We start from the raw sequence: 24776 nt of genomic DNA, 5'->3' as shown, positions 1-24776 counted from the left end.
CTTCAAGTCACATAGATGTGTTCAGGTTCAGAGTTCAAAGCAACCATGTTCTGTATTATTCACATCATCCTTCTGCTTTAAAATATATCCCCAAGTGTGTCAGTGAGATCTTTTCACAGCATGTGTACTTCCCAAAATAAGACAGATAGCTTTTGTCAACATCTAAATAGTATACATTATAAACCAATATAGAGACCCAAGCTAATAATAATTTACTGAGGAGGAGTGTTTTTTTTCTTTGTGGTTTTGGCATCTTTACCATCACCCTGTTTCCCTGAGGTAAACACTGATGCATCATTAGCTGGCACTGACAGCCCCAAGCCAGCAGGGTAGATGGTGCGGTCACTCTATAATTTTATGTGGGGTAACAAGCACCATCTGTGTTGATGAGGGATCGCTCTTCAAAGTGTTACTGTTGTCTCACTCTTAACCTTTTACACTCGTGGGAATTGGCTATATGGATAGGGATACATTTGAATGTTTCTTACAGAAGAAATATGAAAACATACACATAAGCATGGTAACAATTGAAAGGGAACAGTTTGGCGATTATGGCAAAATTATTATTCCAAAGTTTGGGACACAACCGTTCACCTGACACGACTGGATCCAAAAAAGAAAATGTGGGGTAGGGGCAACATAAGACAACACAACGACAAGTGTTTGAATGAGAGGACTAACTGGTGACCACACACGCACAGTTCCTAAGTAATTTCAATGCACTTTTATGACTCAAAGAAGAGTCTTCAACTATATAGTGCTTTTTGTTATCTCTCCTAGCTGTGCAGTCGAGGAACCAGAGCAAGCACACATGTAGTTGTTTTGTTTGGAACATAGCACTTCATCCCCACCATCATACAATTACTGTTGTTGTTTACGCAATCTAAAAACTGCCCATTTTATAAATCGCAATCTGGGCAGGAGGGCATCATTTGAAAGCTTGCTATTCTATTGCCAACATTACTAAGGTATAAAATACAATCTTAGTGTTCGGCTTTCACAGGGAAATTCCGACAAATGGATCACAATTATTGTGCGCATAGTAAAGTGGATTCAGATGCGTGTTTTGCTACTAATTTTCTTCACAATAGACAAACATATGTCCATTCTGTTCAGATCAACCCAGAGTGTGATGCCATGTCATCTTGTAACTGTACATCAAACATTGTGATCAGAGACACTGACACTGTATATAACATGAGTTTCATGATATGGAAATGTGAAGTGAAACCTTGGTTGAGAGGGACCCCAAATTTTTTATACAAAACTTATGGGCTCATATGAAAGAGGAGGTAAAATAAATGACATCTGGGGTCAAAGGTTAAAACAGCTGCGTTCTGTGTATCAAGGCTCATGTTCAACACCTGTGTAAGAGCTAAAATAATACCTGCAATGCAGATAGCTAAGAAAGAGTCTCCGAAAAAGAAACTTGAAGCCTGTGGAAGATGGCAGTCTTAAAGGATTTTTTTAAAGGTCCAGTGCAGTCCAAATATTTTTTCCTGTGTTTTATATCATACAGCTGATGAAGCTAACACTGTCAGTGTGCATTTGTTTTCAGTGTTATTTCCTGATAGTTGCTTGTTGGAAATACAATCCTTGGAATGTACCAGAGGCCACCAAAATATAGCTTGTTTGGCAAAAATGTCTTCACCCAGGGGAGCCTTACTGGTTACTTTTTCTTCTGGCTGGCTACTCTGAGTTTATGGAAAACACTGCTTGTCATTGCCCAAATTTTTGTAAACTACTACTACTAGTTTGATTGTTGTAGCCAGCAATTGTACCATTCACAATCACCCATATTGGCAAACTTATTTCATTTCAAATTTCTCTAGGATAGGCTACCCCCCCCCCCCATAATATCTTAATCACTGTGCAACTGGCTCACCTGCTCTTTCTCTTTGCTAATGAAGCAAGGGTGTGTTCAGTCTGTTGCGTGTAGAATATCCTAGCTTATTCATTGTTGATAGGCCCTGCTTTACTGAAGTTGCTAGACATTGCAAGCCAAGAAATGGCAAGATAAAGTTTAGACTGGGTGATTGGAGGCCCCAGGCAGAGGCTAGTTTTATGTCATTTAACTGTAAAAAATGTATTACCTTTTTAAGGTGCCATGAATACAACCAGTTCATCTGATTTGTCAAACAAATCACTTCAAATAGGTTACCTTCACACGTTCATCAAAAATAATTTCAGCATCCGAACAGTGCACTGCAAACTTTCCTTCCATACACAAGTGGCTGAAACTACAGTATCTCACCGGAGAAGGCATCTGAGCGAGCGAAGCAGTGCACCTCTGCCTTACTATATGTAGCCTATGTATCTGTCGCTGTCTGGACAAAATTAGTATGACATGCCATACAGCCTTATTCAAAAATGGATTTAAAAAACCCATTTAAGTCCTCATCAATCTATACACAATAATGACAACAAAAAAAGGTTTAGACATTTTTGCAAATGTATTAAAAATAAAAAACTGATCACATTTACGTATTCAGAACATTTACTCAGTACTTTGTTGAAGAACCTTTGGCAATGATTACAGCCTCGAGTCTTCTTGGGAATGACGCTACAAGATTGCACACCTGATTTTGGGGAGTTTCTCTTAAGTATTCAGACCCATTGTTATGAGACTCGAAATTGAGCTCCGGTGCATCCTGTTTCCATTGACCCTACCTGAGATGTTTAAACTTGATTGGCATCCACCTGTGGTAATTTCAATTGGTTGGACATGATTTGGAAAGGCGCACATCTGTCTATTTAAGGTCACAGAGTTGACAATGCATGTCAGAGCAAAAACTAAGCCATGGGTTCGAAGGAATTGTCTGTAGAGCTCCGAGACAGGATTGTGTCGAGGCACAGATCTGGGGAAGGGTACCAACATATTTCTGCAGCATTGAAGGTCCCTAAGAATACAGTGGCCTCCATCATTATTACATGGAAGAAGTTTGGAACCACCAAGACTCTTCCTAGAGCTGGTCGCCCAGCCAAACTGAGCAATGGGGGGATAAGGGCCTTGGTCAGGGAGGTGACCAAGAACCCGATGGTCACTGGCAGAGCTCTAGAGTTCCTCTGGAATGTTCTCCCATCTCCACAGAAGGACAACCAATGCAGCACTCCACCAAACAGGCATGAATGGTAGCCGCTCCTCAGTAAAAGGCACATGACAGTCCGCTTGGAGTTTGCCAAAAGGCACTCTAAGGACTCTGACCATGAGAAACAAGATTCTCTGGTCTGATGAAACCAAGACTAAGTGTGACCAAGTGTCACATCTGGAGGACACCTTGCACCATCCCTACCGTGAAGCATGGCGGTGGCAGCATCATGCTGTGGGGATGTTTTTCAGGGGCAGGGACTGGGTAACTAGTCAGGATCGAGGGAAGGATTAACGAAGTAACGTACAGAGATATCATTGATGATAAACCTGCTCCAGAGCTCTCAGGACCTCCAGCCTGGGGTGAAGGTTCACCTTCCAACAGGACAACAACCCTAAGCACACAGCCACTACAATGCAGGAGTCTCTGAATGTCCTTGAGTGGCCCAGACAGACCCCGGGCTTGAACCCGATCAAACATCTCTGGAGAGACCTGAAAAACGCTCCCCATCCAACCTGACAGAGCTTGAGAGGATCTGCAGAGAAGAATGGGAGAAACTCCCCAAATACAGGTGTGCCAAGCTTGTGGCGCAAACCCAAGAAGACTCTAGGCTGTAATCGCTGCCAAAGGTGCTTTCGCAAAATACTTAGTAAAGGGTCTGAATACTTATGTAAATGAAAAAAAAAATAATAATAATAAATCAGCAAACATTTCTAAAAACCTGTTTTTGCCTTGTCGTTATGTTTTTTTTGTGTAGATTGATGAGAAGGAAAACAAACAATTGAATACATTTTAGAATAAGGCTGTAATGTAACAAAATGTAGAAAAAGTCTGTATCACTTCATTGCCCAGTGCTAGCGGTCATAGCCTACATTATGTATGTAATATAACCATTTATCTGCATTGTGAAATGACATGGATTTATTTATCGTTTTAATGGTAAACTGGTTTTTAAAAAATGGCAGTTTAAACGTTAAGCAAAATGTTCCATTTGTTGCATCTCGATCACAAACCTGTTGTGGAACATTTCAAGTTAGGCCTACACTATCTTCTACATACTGCAACCGTTTTGAGCAATGTGTTCCCTGCCATATGCTGTCCCACTGAAAAATCTGTATTCTTTTTGGAATAAATCCTATTTCCATCATTTAAAATTCAAATTCCTCTGAAAGGCAACTGATTTGAAGCTCTCAACATCCTGTCTGCACTCTACTCTGTTAGAGACACACACACACACACACACACACACACACACACGCTCACCCATACTCTAGTTGAGCTAAAGAGTAGCTGTTAATTCCTGTGTTGGGCATTCTCTAAGGAATATGAATGGAAGATAAGCCCCAGGAATGTGACTCCCCCTCTTATCACCGTCTCGTTGGCTCGATCCGCAAACTGCCATCTGAAAACAACACTGGACACGGCCCAGAGAGCGAGAATCCCAACATCTTGGCATCCCAGCAGGCAGCGTACGTTCCCATTGTGGGTTGATTAGCTCACACTTGCATCTAGCACTTCAGATCCTTCCCGTTTCTTCAACGGGCTGTTTAACCCTAACCTTTCTACATTTACTATACATTTCTGAGCAAAGTAGCTGTAACAGCTTTCCTTTTCTCTCTATACATAAGATTACACTTGGAATGGAATTAGTTGTTTCTGGTAGTTTTTATCAGTGTTGGGCAATTATATAAGATGCTGAACTCATTCAACTGGCTTTGAGTGGCAGAAAGTCCTGTCCTGTCATTGTGACGCTCTCTCCTTAGCCTGGTTTATATTGGCCTGTGTGAAGAAGGAAACGGGGAAAGGGTTAGAGGGGAGTACGTAAAGTCTTGGCTGTGGCGCTAAGTCAAATCCCCCTTTCTGAAGTGGCCTCTGGAGAGTTTGTGAGCAGATTTCGCATTAACACGCTGGGCGAGAGGAAAGACTGCTCCCTCCTTTCACTGCTTAGCAAGGTACAGTGAATGAAGTGTTGCTGGGAAAGGGGGTGATTGGCACTGGAAAATGTGGTGACAGACAGGGCTACAGCGTGAGTGTAATTTTCACCATAGCCAAGCAGTGCCGGGACATGAGGCTGATGTAATTCAAAACATCAGTCATTTCACCGCCATTCCTGAAAAGTGAAATCCACCCCTCCTATCTCTCAAGTCTTCCCTTCCATCCCTCACGCTTCAGTCTCCCACCTGAAGCAGGATATGGACTCCCCACGGTCTGTCAACAGCTTGGAGAGACACAGGGGGAACCTTCTATCTCAGCTGGAGGACTGTAGTGGATCGGTAGAGACTCCCAGGATTTCAGCTATTGGCGAGATTCACTGCTAGGAAGCTCTCTAACTTTTTTTCTCTCTCGCTTTCCCTGACTCTCTACACCTGTCGTAGTGACTTGTTGCATTCAGGTTTCCTATTGTCTTCATATGATTGAGGCCCACTCAAAATAAATCAAGGTTTTCATAGGTTTTATTCATTTGAGAAGAGGAGTAATGAAGAGCATTGTCCTCACTTCAATTGATTGAATTACTGATCCAGCACCTTGTATCAGAAGACTCCTTTGTACAGAGATTGGTAGTGCACCAGTGGACTGAGATGGCGGTAGAACAAAGCTGTTTCTGTTTTTATAGGAAGCTGAACAAGGAAAAACAACTTTCTGCACAGCCATTTCAGGGCATGTGTACACTTTTATAGTACCAGTCAAAAGTTTGGACACACCTACTCATTCAAGGGTTTTCCTTTATTTTTACTATTTTCTACATTGTAGAATAATAGCGAAGACATCAAAACTATGAAATAACACGCATGGAATCATGTAGTAACCAGGAAAGTGTTAAACAAATAAAAATATATTTTAGATTCTTCAATGTAGCCACCCTTTGCCTTGATGACAGCTTTGCACACTCTTGGCATTCTCTCAACCAGGTTCAGCTGGAATGCTTTTCCAACAGTCTTGAAGGAGCTCCCACATATGCTGAGCACTTGGCTGCTTTTCCTTCACGCAGTCCAACTCATCCCAAACCATCTCAATTGGGTTGGGTGATTGTGGAGGCCAGGTCATCTGATGCAGCACTCCATCATTCTCCTTCTTGGTCAAATCTCTTACAACCTGGAGGTGTGTTTTGGGTCAGTGTCCTGTTGAAAAACAAATGATAGTCCCAATATGCGCAAACCAGTCGGGGTGGCGTATCGCTGCAGAATGCTGTGGAAGCCATGCTGGTTAAGTGTGCCTTGAATTCTAAATAAATCACAGACAGTGTCACCAGCAAAGCATCCCCACACATCACACCTCCTCATCCATGCTTCACGTTGGGAACCACACATGCGGATATCATCCGTTCACCTACTTTTTCTCAAAGACACCGCGGTTGGAACCAAAAATCGCAAATTCTGACTCATCAGACCAAAGGACAGATTTCCACCAATCTAATGTACATTGCTTGTGTTTCTTTGCCCAAGCAAGTCTCTTCTTCTTATTGGTGTCTTTTAGTAGTGGTTTCTTTGCAGCAATTCGACCATGAAACACGCATGGAATTTCCTGATTTCACGCAGTCTCCTCTGAACAGTTGTTGTTGAGATGTCTGTTACTTGAACTCTGTGAAGTATTTATTTGGGCTGCAATTTCTGAGGCTGGTAACTCTAATGAACTTATCCTCTGCAGCAGACGCATTAAGAGGATGAAATACCACAAAAATACTTTTAGCAAGGCACACACTTCCAGGTGATTACCTCATGAAACTAGTTGAGAGAACGCTAAAAAAAGTGTGCAAAGCGGTAATCATGTCTAAGGGTGGCTTCTTATAAGAATCTAAAATATATTTTTATTTGTTTAACACTTTTTGGTTAGTACGTGATTCCATAGATGTTATTTCATAGTTTTGACGTCTTCACTATTATTCTACAATGTAGAACATAGTAAAAGTAAAGGAAAAACCCTTGAATGAGTAGGTATGTCTAGAGTCAGTAGATTTAGGGGTTGGATGTTTTAAACATTCCATGTAAAGATATTTTTGTTGGCTAGTTGCTCTTCAAATAAATCTTTGCTTGTGTTTTGTTTACTCAGTCCCATTTTGTTAAGAGCTTTATCATCTGGTGATGATGTCATTGAATGAGATGGATTGTTTTGCTACTATTTGTTTTTTTTATGGCCAGTTGAGTCGCCGTGGTGTAAGTGAGTGTGTACTACCATAGTGTTCACTGTTACCTAACTTTACCCTGTGGATAGGAGTACCTAGAAGTAGAAACGGACTCTGAGCCAATGCTTAGAACTAACTCTCACCAGATGCTGCACCATTCATGATTCAGCATTTCAAATGTCTGAAACAACTAGCTTTTGTGGACCAAATCATGATGTCTCTAGACTTTTCAGAAATACTTGTCTATATGTATTGTTTTCAAGAACGCCCAGAATATTTTCCTGGCCACATACAGTAGCCTGATGTTTTTGAAAGCTGGACTGTTGAGGACAAAGACGGATAGCTGTTCAGTGTTTTACAGCGCTCGGTTAGGTTTGGGCTCCGCCAAGACTAATTAATAGTAGGGGAAACACTAACAGCTTTTTCAAGTTTAAAGTATAAGCAGACTTGTATAAGCAGACTTCTGTATAGCAAGGTTACTCGTCAAATACTGCAGGCTGTTTCTGTGAAACTATAGTTTCCGTGCTTCTCCTCCTCAACAGCCAATTACTCTTTTGAATCTCACTGCACTGTGAAAAACAAGTATATTTGGCCTGCTTATTGGCAATCCAAATTGATGAGGGCATTGTTTTTCAGTGTGCTGTTCCTCTGTAATTCATTTAGCATTTGTCGTGAGTGACAGATTGGTGTATCACCACCGCTCTGTCTGTGGTTGAGACAATGATTAAACTCCATCCATAGTTCTCCGGAGAGCATTTGGACCCAATTAAACACTATTGTTTACAACCACATCCTGCATTTATTGCAGCCACAGCTTTCTCTGACACTATCAGCAAAGCACACAGTGTTTGGAACCTGGGTGTTCCGATTCCATTGTCTGAGGAACTGTCCGTGCATAATGTGAACAAAGTAACATTTAATAAGGTGTTTACAATAACGGAAAATGTAATGGCTGTTCACTGAGTCATTTACATTTTGCAGCAGATCTGGGAAGGAACATTGCCTGCGTAGTAAAAGAGATGTCATTTTAAAAAATTACTTCACCTTTATTTAACTAGGCAAGTCAGTTAAGAACAAATTCTTATTTACAATGACGGCCTAGGAACAGTGGGTTAACTGATTTCTTCAAGGACAGATTTTCACCTTGTCAGCTCGGGGATTCGATCTAGCAACCTTTCGGTTACTGGCCCAACACTCTAACCACTAGGCTACCTGCCACCATTATTTGCCCCACACAGAGATGACAGCCCATTTTTCGATATTGGAGGCAGTCTCTCACTGTGGCATTACATTATTTTATGGGGCTGTTTCTTTTGGAGAGTAGAATGTTTCTGAAATGAGATTGCAGTGGAGGGGACTGGAAAGCACAGAGCAGTCAATAGATGTCAGGGCTATTTTGCTTTTATTTCTTCCGGGACTAAAGTCTCACTGCTTTCACAATGTGATTTCTGGGTGCATGTGATTTCTCCTGATATGTAACAAAGACATTGAGTACGTTTACATGTTCACTAATAATTGAACTGATTATGGCAGTAGGCAGGTTATGCAATAGTTATGTAAATACCTTTACTCTGCTTTTCTTAATCGGCTCAAGGTCAAAATTGACGTAAGCATACGCCAATTAAAATGCCTGGGTTTCTCAGTAATCTTTTGAATTATTAGGACATCTAAACACCCTTAATCGGGGTTCCAGCTGTGTATTTGATCTGCACATGTGCTAGCACCAGCTGAGTGAGCCTCCCTCTTTAGTGTGAGTGAAGTGTGTCCGGAACAACTGAATATATGCATCTTAGAAGTAGTTCTCTTTCAAGTATTCGTTTCGGTATTTCACTATTGGGATACGTCCCCAGCGTATTCGTCAGAAGCCTTTATTACACTAGCCATGATTGGCTGGACGTGGAGACGTGTGTCGGAGAAGGGTGCCCCTTCAACCGTATAAACGGTACAACGCAGCATCTCTGAGTCATTCAAACACCTCTTCTCGACTTTTCATCAGAAAGCTTACCTCGACACGACTGCATTTTCCAGAACTAGCTAAACTGTCCACAGGCGTGAGCTTAACTCACTCGCCAGGCCCTATTCTCTGGACTGTGCAGTGGTGACCATTTTCCTTCACCATAGTTAGAAGAAAAGTATTTGAGGGAGGAAGAGGTACAGCTGAGACACGGCTAACTTGTTCACGACCTAGTTAGCTGTATCCAAACAGTGATTAGTTGTTAGCAAGCTAGCTAGCTTTTTTGGTTTTACTTCAAGAAAAGCTTTTACTAGCTACACCAATCTATCCTTTCTAATCTGTTGTTTCGGAAACGGTATCCAGCCATCACACCAAGTGCCACTGTCGGAGATAGCTAGCGATTAGTGGGTTATCGGACCATTCTAGTTTTTTTCTGGCAGCTAAAAGCATAGCATCCAAGCTATGGTGACAAAAGCATCTGTGAAGAATCTGCTCCTGTGGAAACACGATATCGGCCAAAGACACCCACTCGGTGTGCTGCAACATGCCCAGGAAGCCTCCGGTGGCTCCTGTCCACATTGTGCCCTCTTCAAAGGGAAGCACGCCAAGCTAGCCTGAGTCAACATGACCCTAACATGGGGGGCCAGCGCCCCCGATGTGTCACCAGAGGCAATGGATATCCCCACAGGGAATCGTGGAGCGATGGCTAGCGCTAGCTGGGGCAACCAGCTCGACGCCATTGCCCCGCTGTTGGAGGACTTCAGCAACGACCTCGCGGCCTCTCTGTCGGGATTCCTGATTGGAGACGATAATGACTCCACAGGGTTTTCCGACAGCCTCCTTTCGGAATCATCGAATGGAAAAGAAGACTCCTTCATCCCCTCAGGCCAGGCCACCAAGCCTCCTGCCAGGGAATCTGAAACCGGACAAGCAGGTGAGGTGCCATCCCCACCAGTTCTCGGTGTGGACCTGCAGGATGTGTGCAAACGTGCTGTGAATAAACTTGTGATTCCCCATCCCAATGCAGTAGCAGAGACCAACACATCCCGCTATGAGGGTAAGAGGCTACCCAAAGCCAAACATGCAGCCAGGCAATTACTACCAGTCTTCCCAGAATGTCTGGAGGAGGTTACCTGTAACTGGAGTACACCTTTCTTCTCCGAGAACGCTGTCCATGGTGGGTCAGTGTTGGACTGCTTTGACATAACAGGGATTGGGCTGGCCCACATGCCCCATCGAACCCCTGGTGGCTTCCCATCTACACCCCAGCCAGAAGTCCTCCATGATCTTGACTCTCCCCAGTTTACCAACCAAGTACGAGTGCTTCCAGTCCTCTGTGACAGAGAAGGACTACAGGTCGGTCGCCACAGCAGTGAGGGCTCTCGGCACCGCCTCCATGCTCTCTGCATACCAGGCTGAGCTACAGGAGGAGCTAGCGGTCACACTGGACCCGGGACTGTGGGCTGAGATCTGTATTGCCACAGACCTCAACCTGTATCTGCTTAAAGCCTCTGTCCAGGCGTCAGGAAGAGCGATGGGGCTCATGATATCCCAGGTTGATCCATCAAGCCCTCTCCTATCTACGGTGTCCGATAGTGAGAAGCTGAAGATTCTGGATGCTCCAGTAGACCCTAAAGGCCTTTTCGGTCCCACTGTTGAGATGATGCAGAAATGGTGCGAGGAGAAAAAGTAGGAGGGTGAAGCTCAGTGCCTCCCATGTACCTCGCCGCACCTTCGCCCAGGCTGCAGCAGGTCAACCCTTCTCGACCTTTAAGATCCCCAGGCTGTGAGCCCAGGGCTGCAAAGAATATTGGGCCCTAAGGGGCCCTGGTCTAAGAAGCCTCCCTTCCCACCCATGGCACCTGCTCCTAACCCCACCCAAGGGATAAGGAGAAAGAAGCGGATGGCTTAGTGATGTCCCCATCGCCAGAGAGGTGAGAACGGCCTCCCCCAAGCCCAGTTCTATCTCCTCTGCTGAGCCTGTTCCATGGTGCAAGTTCCCAGTTCTTCCGGCGTACTTGGTCCAAGTTGGTGTGTCACAGGGTACAGCCCAAAGAGAAGAGACCATGTTCAGGTAGATGCTCCTACAAGGCCCCCCTCTTGTCTCACAAACACTCCCCAATGTCACTTCACACTAAGAAAGTACACGTTCAGAATGTTGAAACACACTGCTCTGCTACATTCTGTGCACCCAGGCGATTGGTTCGTATACATCGACATCAAGAACGCTTACTTTCACATCTCAAAATACCCTCACAGGAAATGTATCAGATTCAATAATCAAGGCATAATCTATGAATTTCTGGTACTCCCTTTCAGCCTCTCACTGTCACCTCGTGTTTTTATGAAGTGTACCGATGCATTCGGCTGATGACGTACATAGACGATTGGCTGCTGTGCACTCAATCGAGATGAGGTCCTAGAACAGTCAGCTACTATTGGAACGCCTGACATTTCTAGGTTTCAGAATAAACACAGTAAAGAGTGTTATGATTCCCATGCAGATAATCTCTTTCCTAGGTTTAGTATTAGATTCGGTATCATTCAAAGCTCGCCTTTCAGTGAAATGTATAAGAACATTCCAAGATGGCCTAGCACTGTTTCACAGAGGGAACCTGGTCTCATTCAAAACATGCCTGAGGCTGCTAGGTTTGATGGCATCGACTTTAGTAGTCATCCCATTAGGATGTTTGAATATGAGAAGCTTTCAATGCTGGGTTTCTTCTCTAGGTCTGAGCCTAATACGTCACAAACATCACCATGTACAGATCTCCATAGACTGCATGGTAGCACTGTACTCCTGGAGACACCAGACATTTCTGTCACAGGGTGCCCAGATGGGCAATGTTTTATCCAGAAAAGTAGTCACCACGCACTCATCTTTCTCGGGTTGGGGTGTGACTCATGAGGGCAGAACAGTCAACGGGGTGTGGGGACCCCATCTCCGATCTACTCACATAAACTGCCTGGAGCTCCTTAGTGTCCTTAGCATTAATGTTGTTCCTCCCATTTCTGGAGGTGCGTCATGTTCTAGTCAGAACAGACAATACCACTGTTGTGGAGTACATAAACAGACAAGGGGGACTGCTATCCCCCCACTTACACACACGGGCACACATACTGATTATGTGGAGCAGTGTGCATCTCCAGTCACTGAGAGCTACTCATGTACCAGGAGTACTATATCTGGGGGCAGATTTACTTGCCAGAGGGAACCCTCTATACAGAGAGGGGAAGCTCCACCCAGAGGTAACCAATCAGGTTTTGATGTACTTCGGCATGCCAGCAGTGGATCGATATGCATCAATGGAGAGTACTCAGTGTCCACTGTTAGTTTCCGCGAGGGATCGGGATGCACGATGGGAGTTGGCGCATGAGTGGCCACGCGTCCTCCTGTATGCATTATCCCCACTGGCCCTGATTTCCACCACCCGAGCCAGGGTGCAGGAGAAGGGTCTCTCTCTCACACTAATAGCACCACATTGGCCAGAGAAATATTGGCTACAGGAGATCACTCAACTACTCTGCTGTCATCCGTGGCCCCTCCCCCTGCTCAGGACCAACTTTGCCAGGCGCGAGGGGTGGCACTCTGGGCCTGGCAACAAGGGGGGTGTTGCCCCACTGCCGTGCTCCCAAAACCCACATGACAAACCGAAATAGATACAAGATATACTTTAATAATAGAAAAAGCCTTTCCTTTTTCCCTTGTTGCCTTATGGTTCAACTTGAACACTGCCGGGCTTCCTCCAAAATGTAATTTCAACTATTCAGAGTGCTAGAGCCTCATCCACCAGGTCCCTTTATAATTGTAAATGGCGCCTATTTGAGGAATGGTGCACTAAATCACAGAGTGCCGTTCCAGTGCTCTGTCCCTATAATCCTGTTGTTTCTACAGGAATTAGTAGGAAAAAGGAAAGGCTTTTTCTATTATTAAAGTATATTTTGTAGCTATTTCGGTTTGTCATGTGGGTTTTGGGAGCACGGCAGTGGGGCAACACCCCCTTGTTGCCCATATTATGAAGGGGACACGTCGTTTGCTTCCCAGTATCCAAACTGCTGGCCCCGTCATGGGATTTGTCAATTGTTTTGGATGCTCTATGCCAACAGCCTTTTGAGCCCCTGGAGTAAGTGTCATTCACGCACTGTCAGTGCACTCGCCATGTGCACCATTTACACCTGGTAACAATAGGGTATCATTGCGGCCTAACCCCGCCTTTACCCCTAAGATTATTAACCCATCTTTGAAATGTGTCTTCCCCTTGAACTGGTAGCTTTTTATCCCCCACTGTTTTCTTCGCCTGTACATCAACGGTTGCATATGTTGTGCCCTTAGTCCTGGGCACATATGTTGTGCCCAGGACTAAGGGATTGAGAAAATGTGATCAAATGTTTTTTTCCTGGGCGAAACCTCACACAGGTAAAGTGCTCACTAAACAATGCCTCTCCCACTGGATAGTGGGGGCTATTGCTTTGGCCTGCACAAGTAAGGGTTTTCAGTCTCCTGCTGGTTACGGGCTCATTCCACTAGAGGAATGGCTACATCCTAGGCTTTACTTAAGGGCATATCTATCCAGCGAGTTGGGCTTCGCCTCATACATTTGCAAAGTTTTATAGGCTCCATGGTGCATACTGTTTTACGTGTAGGATCTTCTGCGAATAAGGCCCATTTGTGTGATATATCGCACAGGGCAGTTGGTCGTCAGGATAAGCTTGTCTGGCAATGTGGGACTCAGTATATCCCATAAGTGAAATACCCAAACTAATACTTGAAAGAGAACTTTAGGTTACAACCGTAACCCCGGTTCTCTGATGGTATGAGTGAGGTATTTCACCAGACCACCCCCTCCTTGTATGAGCGAGGAAGATGTGTTGCTTATTTTTGAATGCTGCGTTGGACCTTATTATAGGGTAGGAGGGACACCCTTCCCAGATGCACACGTCTCTCCATGTCCAGCCAAATACTCTGGCAAATACGCTGACGAATACGCTGGGGGCGTATCCCATAAGTGAAATCCCACTCATACTATCAGAGAACCGGGGTCACAGTTGTAACCTAACGTTTTCACATACAAACTTTATATGTCCAAACTCAATCAAATATGCATCCCAAAAACAACATGTTCGCTGTGGTAGAACGTTTATTTTGATTGGGTATTTTCTGTGTTTATTAGAGTGCCATCAGGTAGCCTGATATCAGATGCCAATGTAAACAGGATTATTAGGGAAATCATTCTTCTTGCAAAGCATGTCAACATTTTAATCAAGCTATTAAATGAATCTGACTATCCACAATAATCACATTATAATGTGCATGTAACCGTATTGTTTCTACCAGTGTCTTTCTCACCTTCACAATAAGTATTCAGTGATATTGGCCAGACTGCTGTTGATTTTAGGCTAGAAAGTTCCTGAGAAACTTACCATTTATGTGAAAGTTTGAGCTCTGTGTGTCCGTAAGTCAAAATGAATGACATATGCCTCAATTAATTGCACAACTCTTTTCTGAATGTCACGGACCCCTCCGGAACATTCATTACGCACACCTGGCCCCTATTCCCAGTGATTAGTAATTGTATAAGTGTGTCCTTGGTTTACCATTGTCCTGTAGACTATTGTTACAATGTCCGTTGCTTCGTGTGAGTACCTGTGGTGTGTGTTTTGGCTTTCTTTCCATTGTGGATTTCACAGATGATTACGGGTCTCGTCCTGTGTGTTAATCATTGTGCACTTGTGTTATTTATTCGAGGTACTCCTCACTTTTGTTTGGGTTTCAACCCTGTGTTTTGTATAGTGTTTGTTTGGTTTTCGTCCCCATGCCTTTACACGGCATGCTGTAATTTGGGTGTAATAAAAACTCCTATTACGCATTCCTGCGCCTGTCTCCCGACCCCTCATACCAACGTGACACTGAAATGTAAAGGCCTTTAAGTTGTCTGTTGGGATAACTTACCCATTTCAGCAATGTCTAACCTCTAACACTCACTAATGAGCTCTTATCTCTTCCCATCCACAGAGAAGAGCTAACGACCTCCCCTATCCCCCTCTCTCTACGACTTTTACCTCCCCTGAGATGAGTGCCAAGTCAGCCATCAACAAAGAGGTGTTCACACCCCACGATGAGAAGATGCTGGTGGCTGTGCAGGTGAAAAGGAGGACCAAGAAGAAGATCCCCTTCCTGGCTACTGGAGGACAGGGAGACTACATGACCTTCATCTGCCTCTCAGGTACTACAACCTCCTCTACCTTCCTCTTTCCCGTTATTCTCCTGGCATTTTCCTCTCCTCCATTCCTGCCCTATCCTTTCCTCCCCTCTGGTTTTCTCAGTCTTCCCCTTCATGTGCCTGCTGAGTATTCTGATAACCACTGCTATGATTGGGCCTCTGGCTTCTGTGCTGACGATGACCTGCTCTACACTGACAGGTTTCATGGCTGTTGCATGTGGTCATAATATCCCTTCAAGTGACAAGCTTCCTGAGGGCAGTGGTGTGTTTGTTGTGTATTTTTGTATGGCTATGTTTTGCTGGCCTAGGGTGTGCTGTGCGAGGCATGCCCAGAGCAGTTATCCACACTGTCAGTCTTATTAGCCTGGAATTGATGTAACATGCTAACGACCCCAGTCACATTTCAACACACGTCCTCTTAAATTCACCATCTACAGTGGCAAGAAAAAGTGTGTGAACCCTTTGGAAATATCTGGATTTCTGTATAAATTCTTAATTGGTTGACCCTACTTTGGCAGTTTTCTGTAGTTGTGGATCAGACCTGCACAACAGTCAGGAGGAATTTTAGACCATTCCTCTTTACAAAACAGTTTCAGTTCAGCAATATTCTTGGGATGTCTGGTGTAAACTGCACTCTTCAGGTCATGCCACAGCATCTCAATCGGGTTGAGGTCAGGACCCTGACTGGGCCACTCCAGAAGGTGTATTTTCTTCTGTTGAAGCCATTCTGTTGTAGATTTACTTCTGTGTTTTGGGTTGTTGTCCTGTTGCATCACCCAACTTCTGTTGCGCTTCAATTGGTGGACAGATAGCCTATCAAAATGTCTTGGGAATAAATTTTTCCGTTGATGACAGCAAGCTGAGGAAGCAAAGTGGCGTCCTCCCATGAACACAATTATTTTTTAGTGTTTTATGTATTGTAGACTCAACAGAGATGTTTGCATGTTCCAGAGATTTCTGTACGTTTTTAGTTGACACTAGAGGTCGACCGATTATTGGAGGACAAAAACGCCGATACCGATAAAAAAAAAATATATATTTAATTTTTTTAAATAATAATAAATATTATTTTATTTGTTTACATTTATTTTTAATGACATTTACAACAATACTGAATGAACACTTCTTTTAACTTAATATAATACATCAATAAAAATCCATTTAGCCTCATAAATAATGAAACATGTTCAATTTGGTTTAAATCATGCAAAAACAAAGTGTTGGAGAAATAGAAGTGCAATATGTGCCATGTAAAAAAAGCTAATGGTCGAGTTCCTTGCTCAGAACATGAGAACATATGAAAGTTGGCTGTTCCTTTTAACATGAGACTTCAATATTCCAAGGTAAGAGGTTTTAGGTTGTAGTTAATATAGTATTTATAGGACTATTTCTCTCTATACCATTTGTATTTCATATACCTTTGACTATTGGATGTTCTTATAGGCACTATAGTATTGCCAGTGTAACCGTGTAGCTTCCCCCCACATCAACAACAGCCACTCTCGAAGCAGTGTTACCCATCGCTCCACAAAAGCCGCGGCCTTTGCAGAGCAATGGGAATAACTACTCCAAGTCTCAGAGCGAGTGACGTTTGAAATGCTATTAGCGCACACCCAGCTAACAAGCCAGCTAGCTAGCCATTTCACATCGGTTACACCAGCCATTAGGCTGATAGACTTGAAGTCATAAACAGCGCTGTGCTTGCGAAGAGCTGCTGGCAAACACTGTTCCTAGGCCATCATTGAAAATAAGAATGTGTTCTTAACTGACTTGCCTAGTTAAATAAAGGTATTAAAAAAATCGGCGCCCAAAAATACCCATTTCCGATTGTTATGAAACATTAATCGGCCATTCTGATTGATCGGTCGACCTCTAGTTGACACTCTAGGATTCTTCTTAACCTTATTGAGCATTCTGCGCTGTGCTCTTGCAGTCCTCTTTGCAGGTCAGCCACTCCTAGGGAGAGTAAAAACAGTGCTGAACTTTTTCCATTTATAGACAATTTGTCTTACTGTGGACTGATGAACATCAAGGCTTTTAGAGATCTCCTTTTTTCGAGGTATGGTTCACATCAGGCAATGCTTCTTGTGAATAGCAAACTCAAATTTTGGGAATTTGACTCCAATTAGCTTTTGGAGAAGTCATTAGCCTAGGGGTTCACATACTTTTCCCAACCTATCATGTGAATGTTTAAATGATGTATTCAATATAGACAAGAAAAATACAATAATGTGTGTGTTATTAGTTTAAGCACACTATGTATATCTATTGTTGTGACTTAGATGAAGATCAGATCAAATTTGATCACCAATTTATGCAGAAATCCAGGTAATTCCAAAGGGTTCACATACTTTTTCTTGCCACTGTAATTCGCTCTCTGCTGAGCCAATATAGTGGCACACTAAACCAATTTAGGGCTTGGTTTAGTGTCAAAGCCATTTACATGGATTACATTTGCTTTGGAATTTAATCATTTAAAAATAACTGAAATTGGGTTTTAAATTGTTAATGAAATATTTGTTTATCCTCTGAAATATTGCACTCAAACTCAGTCAGTCATGCATTCTAATTTAGGAGACACTGAGAATAACGGGTACAGACCACTTTCCCTTGGCTGCTGAGTGGCACTTTAACCCATTCTGCAATCCTATTTAACCATTATTTGGCAGCAAATCATGCCATCTCAAGGTCTCAACTCATTTAATATGTGCAGTGTAGGAATGAATGTATCAGTTACACACAACCTTGAAGACCAGAACTACCCTGCTGGTTTAAGTCTCTTCAGAGTGGTGTACGTGCCAACAGTTCATTCTACCTGGCATAATTGAAATCCATAAATCATCTTATTCTTTTAGCTTCAAGTGAACGGCTTTCATCAAGCAGCAATATGCTGTGACAGACCATGTACTGGACTGAAGTGGTTTGTTTATATTGATGTGTTTATGAGCCAATATTGGTTTTATGTGAGGAAGGTTTGGAACAAGTGTGATTTTTATCAGTATTCACCACTAGACTAGATCTGCATCTCTTGCATATAGAAATGTATCTGTAATAGAATGTGTGTGCATGCCTGCTAGGGCTAGCAATTGCCAGGAACCTCACGATTCGTTATCACGATACCTAGGTGACAATATGTATGGAGATTCGATACTGTGATTTTATTGCAATTTGATGTTCCAAACATATTGCTCACTATATGTTTGCTGAAGAGAGACAAGCGAGCATGAGTAAATTAGTTTTGTACATTGATGGAAATAAAAGTGCTGAAAATATGTTAGTTCACAATGGAAAAAGAAGATGGAGAACAAGCTAAAGCAGAGGTAGGCAACTAGATTCAGTCGTGGGCTGATTTTTGAGCAGATGTTGGGGGGGCCGTAACATAATTATAATAATTTTCACACTGAAAATTGATCACAACTAAGCCCAAAAAGAGTTTATTTGAAAATAAAATATATCATACCTTGACACAATCACAGCTCTTTTTTTTTGTATTCGTGGGAATACTTTGGAACAGATTCCCCCCCCCCCCCTAGAAGAGAACCTGGCCCTAGGGAGGATGAAAATATTAAAACTCCTTTAGACAGACAACTGTAATTGGACAAAAACGAACAGGGCTGAGCTAGCTGTATACTGGGTTACATCATGTAGGCCTTTGCTTCTGTAATTTAAAAAGACACTCATACACTATGTCATCACTATTGTGTTGATTGATTCATTTTCCTTTGTAGATTCTGCCATTACGCTCCTGAACTTGCCACTAATGAGCTGTGGAGCTTCTCAAAGTGTGTTTTTCTTCACCTCAAACAGCAAATGAACAAGTTCACACATCCATCGAGAATGATAATGGTTCCTTAATTTATTTGAAAAAACTTTCCAGCTCTCTCCGTTTTTGTAAACCACAAGCCTTGATGTGAAAGGAAAAAATGTTATGCTCTGATCCAGTGGAAACATCATAAAATACCTGATTACTTTGTATCCCTTACACAAATACAGTTGTCTGTCCTGAGCTCACTTTCACATGAAACTCTTAGGGATCAGAATAGTTAATACAATGTTGCAAGTTTGCCATCTAGCTGTGGGCTGGTCCCAGTTGATACAATGTTTCAAGTTCAAGGTTGACCAATCGAGGGCCCGCCGTCGCACAAAGAAATGGGCCTATTTTAGGTTATAAATGCATAGGTTACCGGCGTTTCCTAACCCTCTCCTCAGGCCCCCCTAAACGTTTCACATTTTTTGTCTTAACCCTAAACTGGCAGAGGTGATTATTTTAGTTCACTTCTCAAGCCTTTTACTAACTGAATCAGGTGTGCCAGTTTTAGGGTTAAGACAAAAAATGTGAAACGTCTGGGGGTGGGTCCAAGGAGAGGGTTGGGAAAGCCTAGTTTAGGTTTTAAAAACATTACGTTTCCCCTGGCCAGGCCCAAATGGGATCAGAGCACATAGGCGTCTCTTGGCTACCTGCATCTGTGGTTGTTATCAGTAGGCTACAGTTGATCAGACTGAAGCACAGACTAATTGTGCACATTGACAAATGGAGGCATTTTATTTAGTAAAACATTTTGGGTGGTGGGCATGGTCTTCCATATAAAACAGATCGTTGCGATGAATTCGCTTATACTTTATATGCTTTTATCACGGAATGTTTTGTATGATATTGCTAAAAGAATAAAGCCTGGTTTATTGTAATGTAGGCCTACTGTACTTTCTTCTTTACCACCCCGCTCCCCAGTCTCTCCTTCATATCTTGTTGTGGGAATAGGTCCCAAGTGAGTACTGGGAAGAAACTCATCTGTATACACTTGATTCCCTGTCTTCATTTACATTTTACATAACCAATCTGAGGTACTGTAGTGTCTTCTGCTCTCCTCTAGAGACGATGTCGTTGTGGGCATGGATGCTTGCTATCTTCTGTGTCATTCATTCATTTACTTTCACTGTAACAACCAACAGTGCCTTCAGAAGGTATTCACACCCGTTTACTTTTTTACACTTTTTGTGTTACAGCCTGAATTAAAAATTGATTAAATTTAGATTTTCTTTTGTCACAGGCCTCCACACAATACTATACCATAATGTCGGTGGGCATTTTTACAATGAATTAAATATTAAATGTCTTGAGTATAAATGTTCAACCCATTTGTTATGGCAAGCCTAGGTTCAGGAGTAATGCTTGAGAAGTCACATAAAAAGTTGCATGGACTCACTCTGTGTGCAATAATAGTGGTTAACATGATTTTTGAATGACTACCTCATCTCTGTACCACAAACATACAATCTGTAAGGTCCCTCAGTCAATCAGTGAATTTGAAACCCAGATTCAACCACAACGACCAGGGAAGTTATCCAATGCCTTACAAAGAAGGGTAGATGTTTAAAAAAAACATTGACATTTGAATATCCCTTTCAGCATGATGAAGTTATTAATTACACTTTGGATAGTGTATAAATATACCCAGTCACTACAAAGATACAGGCGTCCTTCCTAACTCAATTGTCGGAGTGAAGAAAACCGCTTTGGGATTTCACCATGAGGCCAATGGTGAGTTTAATGGCTGTGATAGGAGAAAATAAAGATGGATCAACAACATTGTAGTTACTCCACAATACTAACTTAATTGACAGAGTGAAAAGAAGGAAGCCTGTACAGAATACAAATATTCCTAAACATGTATTCTGTTTGCAACAATGCACTAAAGTAATACTGCAATAAATGTGGCAAAGCAATGCACTTTTTGTCCAGAATACAAAGAGTTATGTTTGGGGCAAATCCGATACAACACATTATTGAGTACCTCTCTCCATATTTTCAAGCATAGTGGTGGCTGCATCCTGTTACGGTTATGCTTGCCATTGTTAACTTGTTGAGGGGGCAGTATTTTCACTTTGGATGAATTGCGTGCCCATAGTGAACTGCATCCTACTCTGTCCTAGATTGCTAATATATGCATATTATTATTACTATTGGATAGAAAACACTCTGAAGTTTCTAAAAGTGTTTAAATTATGTCTGTGAGTATAACAGAACTCATAGGGCAGGCAATCTTCCAAACAAGAAGTGAAATTCTGAATGTGGGGCAACTTTGACGTCATCGCACCCTCCTTTGCCAAAAAGATATGGATCTGGTAGCACTTCCTACAACTTCCACTAGATGTCCTCATTCAGTAGAAAGTGGAATGGAGCATTTGCTGTGAACTTTGACCGAATGGAAGGGGAAATAGTCAGTGTCCCGACAGAATGCCATTTTCCTGTGGCGCATTTCTCTGTGGGTGCCACCGTCGTTCCAATTGGCTGCAGCTGAAAACGTATGATCCCGTTGGAACGTTATTGGATATATATGATAATAGCATCCTGAAGATTGATTCTCTACTTAGTTTGACCAGTTTATTCGACCTGGAATATATATTTTTGAAGCTTTTGTGCGAGTTGTCCTGGACCAGCAGTCAGTTTTTGGGCACGTGAGCTGAAAGTGATAGCAAATGCAGCTAATTGGACATTATGGAACAAGACAACGATTTATTGTGTAACTAGGACTCCTTGCACTACATTCTGATGAAAGATCATCAAAGGTAAGGGAATATTTATGTTGTAATTTCGTATTTCTGTTGACTCCAACATGGCGGAGAAATACTTTTACGTCTGAGCGCTGTCTTAGATTATTGCAATGTTAGGCTTTTTCCGTAACGTAAAAAAAAAATCTGACACAGCGGTTGCATTAAGAACCAGTGTATCTTTAATTATATGTAGAACATGTATCGTTAGTCAAAGTTTATGATGAGTATTTCTGTTATCTGGCGTAGCTTTCTATAATTCCTCCGGATAATTTGGAGGCAGTTCTGAACATGGCGTCAATGTAAACCGAGATTTGTGGATATAAATATGCATATTATCGAACAAAACACAAATGTATTGTGTAACATGTCATATGAGTGTCATCTGATGAAGATTTTCAAAAGGTTAGTGATTCATTTTATCTCTAATCCTGCTTTTGTGACTATCTTTGGCTGGAAAAATGGCTGCGTTTTCCCTTTGATTTGGTGGTGGTCTAACATAAATATATGTATTTTCGCTGTAAAACATTTTAAAAGTCGGACATGATGGGTAGATGAACAAAATGTTTATCTTCCATTTGAGGTATTGGACTTGTTAATGTGTGAAAGTAAAATATTTCTAAAGAATATTTTTGAATTCCCTGCGCCACCTTTTCAGCTGAATGGGTGGGTGGAGTTCCCTGAGGGGAACAGGTTTTAAGGACTGGGGAGTTTTTCAGGATAAAGGGAATGGAGCTAAGCACAGGCAAAATCCTAGAGGAAAACGTGGTTGTCTGCTTTCCACCAGACACTGGGAGATGAATTCACCTTTCAGCAGGACAATAACCTAAAACACAAGGCAAAATCTACACTGGAGTTGCTTACCAAGAAGACAGTGAATTTTCCTGAATGGCAGAGTAACAGTTTTGACTTAAATCTGCTTAAATCTATGGCAAGACTTGAAAATGGTTGTCTAGCAACGATTAACAACCAACTTGACAAAACTTGAATAATTTTTTAAATAATAATGGGCAAATATTGTGAAATCCGGGTCTGCAAAGCTCTTAGACTTACCCAGAAAGACTCATGGCAGTAAACTTGCCTTCGGAAAGTATTCAGACCCCTTGACTTTTTCCACGTTACATTACAGCCTTATTCTAAACTGTATTAAATCAATCTACACACAATACCCATAATGACAAAGCAAAAACAGGTTTTATACATTTTTGCTATTTTATAATAAAATTATAAGAAATGGAAATCTCATTTACATAAGTATTCAGACACTTAGTACTTTGTTGAAGCATCTTTGGCAGTGATTAAAGCATCAAGTCTTCTTGGGTATGACGCTACAAGCTTGGCACACCTGTATTTGGGGAGCTTGTCACATTCTTCTCTGCAGATCCTCTCAAGCTCTGTCAGGTTGGATTGGAGTGTTTGCTGCACAGCTGTTTTCAGGTCTCTCCAGAGATGTTCGATCAGATCCATGTCTAGTTCTGGAAGGTTCTCCCATCTCCACAGAGAAACTCTGGAGCTCTGTCAGAGTGACCATCATTATTGGTCACCTCCCTGACCAAGGCGCTTCTCCCACGATTGCTCAGTTTGGCTGGGCAGTCAGCTCTAGGCATAGTCTAGGTGGTTCCAAACTTCTTCCATTTAAGAATGACGGAGGCCAATGTGTTCTTGGGGACCTTCAATGCTGCTGATGTTTTTTGGTAGATCTGTGCCTCGACACAGTCCTGTCTCGGAGCTCTCCGGACAATTCCTTCGACCTCATGGCTTGGTTTTTGCAATGACATGTACTGTCAACTGTGGAACCTTTTTATATAGACAGGTGTGTGCCTTTTTGAAAAGCATGTCCAAACAATTGAATTTACCACAGGTGGACTCCAAGGTTAATCAATGGAAACAAGATGCACCTGAGCTCAATTTCGAGTCTCATAGCAAAGGGTCTGAATTAGAGGTCGACCGATGACCGATGAACGCCGATACCGATTATTGGAGGACCATAAAAGCTTATACCGATTAATCGGCCAATTATTTGTAATAATGACAATTACAACAATACTGAATGAACATTTATTTGAACTTAATATAAAATATCAAAATCAAATTAGCCTCAAGTTTTTTATTTTTTATTTCACCTTTATTTAACCAGGTAGGCTAGTTGAGAACAAGTTCTCATTTGCAACTGCGACCTGGCCAAGATAAAGCATAGCAGTGTGAGCATACAACAAAGAGTTACACATGGAGTAAACAATTAACAAGTCAATAACACAGTAGAAAACAGAGGGGGGGTCTATATACAATGTGTGCAAAAGGCATGAGGAGGTAGGCAAATAATTACAATTTTGCAGATTAACACTGGAGTGATAAATGATCAGATGGTCATGTACAGGTAGAGATATTGGTGTGCAGAAGAGCAGAAAAGTAAATAAATAAAAACAGTATGGGGATGAGGTAGGTGAAAAGGGTGGGCTATTTACCAATAGACTATGTACAGCTGCAGCGATCGGTTAGCTGCTCAGATAGCTGATGTTTGAAGTTGGTGAGGGAGATAAAAGTCTCCAACTTCAGCGATTTTTGCAATTCGTTCCAGTCACAGGCAGCAGAGTACTGGAACGAAAGGCGGCCAAATGAGGTGTTGGCTTTAGGGATGATCAGTGAGATACACCTGCTGGAGCGCGTGCTACGGATGGGTGTTGCCATCGTGACCAGTGAGCTGAGATAAGGCGGAGCTTTACCTAGCATAGACTTGTAGATGACCTGGAGCCAGTGGGTCTGGCGACGAATATGTAGCGAGGGCCAGCCGACTAGAGCATACAAGTTGCAGTGGTGGGTGGTATAAGGTGCTTTAGTGACAA

At 42.4% G+C, this 24776-nt stretch overlaps 1 protein-coding gene across 2 annotated transcripts in view; it reads left to right on the top strand.

Annotated features, from left to right (window-relative positions):
• LOC109904176 (syntaxin-binding protein 6) overlaps window positions 1-24776 on the top strand; it is a 125839-nt gene that overhangs the window by 7894 nt on the left and 93169 nt on the right. For both annotated transcript variants that reach the window (XM_020501375.2, XM_020501374.2), the window contains exon 2: window positions 15177-15387. In XM_020501375.2, coding sequence (XP_020356964.1) covers window positions 15234-15387 — 154 coding nt within the window. In that variant the 5' untranslated portion in view covers window positions 15177-15233. The remainder of the gene's footprint in view (window positions 1-15176; window positions 15388-24776) is intronic.

Source organism: Oncorhynchus kisutch, linkage group LG14 (assembly GCF_002021735.2).
Source record: "Oncorhynchus kisutch isolate 150728-3 linkage group LG14, Okis_V2, whole genome shotgun sequence".
Classification (NCBI taxonomy): domain Eukaryota; kingdom Metazoa; phylum Chordata; class Actinopteri; order Salmoniformes; family Salmonidae; genus Oncorhynchus; species Oncorhynchus kisutch.
Note: the sequence above shows the minus strand (reverse complement) of the source record. Positions and strands in the feature narration are given on the sequence as shown.